The sequence below is a fragment of the Phyllopteryx taeniolatus genome, chromosome 21, assembly GCF_024500385.1.
Source record: "Phyllopteryx taeniolatus isolate TA_2022b chromosome 21, UOR_Ptae_1.2, whole genome shotgun sequence".
NCBI lineage: Eukaryota > Metazoa > Chordata > Actinopteri > Syngnathiformes > Syngnathidae > Phyllopteryx > Phyllopteryx taeniolatus.
This window is the reverse complement of record NC_084522.1, coordinates 7,738,807-7,744,818: the sequence shown is the minus strand read 5'-3', so window position 1 is coordinate 7,744,818 and position 6,012 is coordinate 7,738,807. Positions and strand designations below refer to the sequence as shown.

The window sequence follows — 6,012 nt, the reverse complement described above, 5'->3', positions numbered from 1 at the left end:
TTACTTAAACTTGGATAATTTCCCGCCGCACACCTGATTAGCTCTCATAAGGCACTATTAGTTTGGAATCACTGCATTGTCATATTTGTAGAGTTAATTTTTTCAGTGGGTGTTTTTAACATGTTTATTAGTGTTTGACGTGGATATTTATGTCAGTGAGTCAGGTTCGCATTGATGGGGTGTATCCATGCCACGCTTTTATGTATCGAGTGTTTTGAAGAGACACTTTTTTTTCCTTCTCCTCACCATGACGCAGATGCTAATTGCGCCGCTTAAAAAGCAAAATATCGGAATTGTGTCACTTGAAACATGTAGTGTAAATCCAGCCCAAAGTCAACATCTTGATTTAGTAGATGTGTTACACTGGCCTTGTATAAGAGAAATAGTATTATCATTATTATTAGGACTGGCTGTTTGTCAGAGAACAATCCCTGAATCGCACACTGCGGGGTGATTTTAAAACAAGTCGATCAACAGCGGCTCAAACAATACAATTTACGGCTCTGATCGTTACCGTTAGTAAAACAGGGTAATTACCCTTTTCAGGGCCGGAACGCTAATGAAGGATTTCCGATATGTTAGCGGCAATACTCGCCGCTACTTTGCGCCTCACTTACAATTATACCAAGGACGTTCTTAATCAAAGCACCTCAAAAGCTCCTGCGTCTTAGGCTGCCTTATCCTCTGTGAGGTAGTGTCTGCTGTTACGGATTGATGCAGTCGTTGCGTCACCGCGTGACCGGGGTCTGTCTCGTGCAGCGTGCGCTGGGAATGTAAATGCGGTCTGTCAAAGGGGGCTTGATTGCACATTGCACGGAACGCATTCCAATTTGTCAGTTGAATGCTGTGTGTACTAGTAGTAATTCTTAGCCACATGCTGGGATAATGCAGAAAAGTGCAGTCAGTCTTACACTGGGAGTTATGTTCCAAACCCACCCGCAACAGGTGAAAATCCACAATTTCTTTCGCAGTTGAAGCCTTAAAATACATTGCCAACATGCCTTAAAAAGATTTCAACTTATTAATATTCACCTTGCAAACATGTTTGAAAACAAAAACAAAATTGCAAGCATAAAATGTTCGTCGAATCCCAGTTCATCACGGGGGAATACGTTCGACCCACCTGCAATTGGTGATGGAATTGGTTTTTTTTCAAATAGTTTAACCCCTCCCAAACAAATTTCTTGCACAGTATTAAAGACAATCTTGCGTCGTTTGGCGGTGACATCTACAAAGATTAACGTTTGAGTAGACTGACTATGATCATACCACAATGTTGTGTGCATCCATGTTTATCTTCCTTCATAACTCATTAGTTCTGCCGTTTTGATGCATTTCTCCATAAGAGTCATTCATTTAATTTTAAACTCCAGCATCACAAGTTCGCATCAAAGGACTACTTTTGTCTAAATTAAATTCTCCAACTCATTTCAAATTGTTTCTTTGGCACCGAGAGGCTGTCAGTTAGCACAAAAACAGCAGTGACGGAAGATTGGTTCCCCCCCAAAAATCAGCAAATTTGCAAATGCAAAAAAAATTATCTGTGGGGTTTCAGTGTAGAGCAGTAATATTTTTTATTATTATTATTCCAAACATGCATTTGGACAAAAACAAAAAGGCTGTCCCCCACATAAACCCTCCCCCGTAACATTTGACACTTTAATGGACCTCAGCCTGAATAATTTAACATTGTAAATTGTCATATTAAAATAAATGAGTTTTTATGTTTTCACTGAGTAAATACAGCATTTTAACTGTGTGCATGTGTTGGGCAGGTCTGCACTCATAAATGTTTAATTTGCTCAAGCAGAGGTGTCAAAGCCTGCACACAAATTTCAGACGGTCCGGTCCCGACGGAGTGTGCAAAAGCACGACAGGGTGGAACCCCCCCCCCCCCCCCCCCCCCCAGTTATGATAAGGATTTCACAGCGACCAGCACATTCGTAAACTTGAATGGCACTCAGTAGAGCACACAGCGTCGTCGAGGCCAAACAATCCTAACTGGGATCAGCACCGGATGTGGAACTTTATTGATGACCCCACCTCCTACAAGAACTTGTCACACTAGCCCACTTTGGTCAGCTAAAGCTCTTATCTGGTCAGGTATGAACAGTAATTGAATCGGGTATGGACCAAAGCAACCTGTTCCAAACCAAAGTCATAATGTGTTCAATCAATACAAATTTCCAAGGATGTCCACTTCTACATCTTTCTGTGACTCTTCCAGTTTCTATCCAGTATCTCTGTTGCAACCTGCTGATGACACTGTGGCACTCGCAGCTCAGTGTCCACTTCCCTATGAGAACATCCTGTTTGATACTGTTGATTGGTGTCATCTCGGTCTCATTATGTCAAAATGTGAACTTCCTGATAACGAGGACTGTTTAGGTACCAATTCTTGTTGAACTAGGAATTTTATTGTTCCATTCATGGATGAAACACATTTTGTGAAGTTTGCCGTTTCAGTCCCTTGTTGGAGAACAGAAAGTTGTGCAATTAAAGCTACATTTTTGTGGGAGTAAAATCAGTATGCTGATTTTTGCACGAGTGAAAAGAATAATTTCCTGCGGCTCATTAGTTGAGATTCAATAGTCCGTACACTTCCTGTTTAAATTCTTGCGACGGGTTAAACCACGGGCAGCCAAGTTACGGCTGGTGGACCGTACACGGGCCTCGTGAGCAATTGATACAGTCTGCCTTACAATTCTAAAAACAAAACCTGAGAGGAACTGTTATGACTTCTTACACGATGAAACATTTTTTTACATTTCGTATGACCCTGGGTGGAGTAAAGGTCATTATATGAGTAAAAGCACCCACTCATTCTTGTTTTATTCACTGGGAAACTTGGGAACCAGCCCACTATTTCAACTCGGTTGCTCACCAAAATAGAAGCCAATGTCGAAACTCCCGCACCAAAATTGTAGTCATAACCGAAACATTGAACACATAGCCTCTTTCCCAAAATTAAAAACACTACAAGAACAAGAGCTTCATGCATTGGTTGTTGATTGGTGTTGTCCAATCAGTAATATTCAGTAAATTGATCTTTTTTCCATTCTACATTGCACTACTTAGGGTTTGCTGACCTCCGGAGTCGAGTTTGAGTCCCTCCCCGCTGCGCTGTCACTGCCTGCAGAGTCCGGCCTCTACCCCGTCACTTTAGTGGGTGTCCCACGAACCTCTGGCAACATCACCGTCAATGGTGAGTCCCATCTGATCTGATCTAAAACATTTATAAACCCCATAACCAAACTGACTGTTATAATTAGACTATAACAACTAGGGCGCATGAGTAAAATAACTGTCTTAGTAATGTTTCTTCCACAACTGCCTTATGACATTTCTCAACAAATACATGTTACTAGTGAGACAAAACTGTGCATTAATTGACGTGTGTACACCTTTGCCTCACTAGTTACACGTAGTTGTCCTACAAGTGTCCTAAAGTTAGTGTGATCAAAGAGCAGGATATCGAATAAATGCTCAAATGTCTTTCTATAATTGCGCTACATTTGCTCCAAGGCTACCACACCTCAGTGTTTGGCGTTACCAGCGATTGCCTACTGGAAGGTCTGCTTGGCGTCAAGACTGATGGGTGCCTGGTGGAGGTCATCCCCTCGCTCCCGCGTCTCCAGCTCAGTACATCACTGCCCCGGTTAGAGGAACATTTTTATCCTTTCGGTGTACATCCATGTGCCAAGCAGGTCAAGTTATTAACAATGTTTACTACTTAATTGATTTTGATGAAATGTTGAGGGCTGTAACAGTAGCTTACAAAACTATTAAATACACTTTTTATGTGCTAAACCGGCTTCATTTTCTATGAATACTTAGGCATACTATGAACATTTGAATACTTATTTAAATTTTGGTCAATATGATGGCACTTGAAGACTGAATAATTTTTTTGAGGTGTCAAACATTTGACAACCAATGACACCGCCCCCACAAAATGTAACTGGTTCGCTGCCACACTTCGGTAAAGTTAGGAAATTGGCTGTGTGCTTTTTGCATAATCCTACAACCTGACGAGCAAACAAAACAATAGACACCTTTGCTAAGCCTTGTTTGGTAGCGGTAGCGACTACTCCAAGTTCTGTGTTGTGTCTTTGACATCATGTCTTTTGGGAGCTTTGTTCATTGGTACCCCAAGATTAGCAGAGGTTCCCGCAAGGACACATTTTGCAACTCTAGATTTATAAGAAGACATCCTATTTTGTTGACATGTGCAACAGGCAGGCTTCCCCTGTGAGCAACATGAGAGAGGGGAATTAATTGAATTACTGCAAAGAAACAAGTGTCTGATCCTGGAGAAAGCATAACCGCAGCAAAACCCTCATGCCTTCAAGTACAGCACTTTGGATGTTGAGGATCTCTTTGTTCTTTTTCTGCTTCCAAGAGTACTGTAGCAGAGACATGCGGCAAAGAGAATAGAAATGTAATAGGTGGTCTCCAGGGTCATCCGATAGACTTTCAGTTTTGACATCAGAGGAGGCTCCTCAGCATTCAGAGTTCTCAGCATTTTTTCTCTCTGCAACAGGACTTGCAGTACTTTTCCTTCTTCGCTAAGCTATTGGCGTTAATCGGTGATGTTTTTTTAAAGGTTTTCATTGGGGTGGACAAAGTGTGACAGGACACATGCGACCCACTCCTTCCTTGAATCGGGCCCAGTGAGCATTGACATTATCAAGCATCCTGTAATAATTGTTGCATTCTGGTAACTTAGCTGTTTTTTCCCCCCAAAAAGCATAATTTGATTTTAAAAAAAATTGTTTTTAATTATTGTATTTTTAATCTATAATCTCTTCAAATAATTCGTTAATGGATTTATTGTACACAATAAAAAGATGTTATTCATTTGATTAAGTGATTAGTTAATATCTTACACTATCTTACCCTCCCCAACTTAAAAATGAGAATGCTTTTGAGAATGGCGGCAAAGCGCTACGTGAAGCTCATCAACTCTCTTCAAAATAGTTCCTTGACACTAAGATGCCACAAAATGTTGGCAAAGGACTACACGAAGCGCCTCAATCCACTTTAATATCGTTCCTTGGCACCAGGAGTCCATAAGGATGAGTTTTTCAACAAATAACAGAGGCTAGGTCCCCCCAGGAAAAAACAAAAAACAAAAAATGCGAATACACTAATGCACAACCGCGAATATGCAGGGCTTTACTGTACTTCCAACCCCCTAATCTATAAATTACCTGGCCCGACGGTCTGTTTCTAAGACTCAAATGTGGCCCTTGAGCGCACAGGTTTTCCCACCGCTGGTTTACATGTGTCAGTGTAGGAATGAGCATGTTATTCTGCATGAAAGTTTTTTTCTTTATCCACCCTCAGGTCGGCCCACACACCTCAGCCCATGTCCAAAGAGGAGCTTTCCAGCACTGTGTCTGTGCAGCTTTTCAATGGCGAGGGCCAGCAGATGACCATCACCTTGGAGAACATCGGCTGCAAGGACATCGAGAGTCTGGAGCTCACCTCCAAGATTGTCACTACCAAAGGTTAGTAATCCACCATTATTGAATGTACGATATGTCAATCTATTCGGGAAAGCATATGTGGAATGTAAACCACAGCACACTTTTCAACTTTGCGTCAGTCCATCTCAGAGGAGCTCGGGCCCATAGAAGCTGGTATGGTTTCTGGGTGTTGTTGATATATGCCTTTTGCTTTGCATGGTAGCGTTTTAACATATTTGTAGACGTAGTGACAAACTGTGTCAACTGACAATGTTTTTTTTAAGTTTTCCTGAGAAATCAACAAACTTAACTCGTATCTCAACGCGCAACTATATTTATTATAATTTATTCTATGAATTTACACATGAAATGTATAATTATTATGTATTTAATACAAACGAGAGTGTGCTATAAAAGTGATCGATTTTTCTCAATGTATTCTATTATGTCGAAATATTGTTTTCTACTAATCCTACAAAATTCTCATGAAAACAGACTTCAGGATCTCTGTTTACATTGCCACAAAATCAACTCTTGTTGT

The 6,012-nt window shown here is 41.0% G+C and overlaps 1 protein-coding gene across 6 annotated transcripts in view; it reads left to right on the top strand.

Annotated features, from left to right (window-relative positions):
• Positions 1-6,012, top strand: part of trappc9 (trafficking protein particle complex subunit 9) — a 121,515-nt gene that overhangs the window by 32,153 nt on the left and 83,350 nt on the right. For all 6 annotated transcript variants that reach the window (XM_061759757.1, XM_061759756.1, XM_061759755.1 and 3 more), the window contains 3 exons: positions 3,079-3,205; positions 3,526-3,658; positions 5,350-5,513. In XM_061759757.1, the coding sequence (XP_061615741.1) occupies positions 3,079-3,205; positions 3,526-3,658; positions 5,350-5,513 (424 nt within the window). The remainder of the gene's footprint in view (positions 1-3,078; positions 3,206-3,525; positions 3,659-5,349; positions 5,514-6,012) is intronic.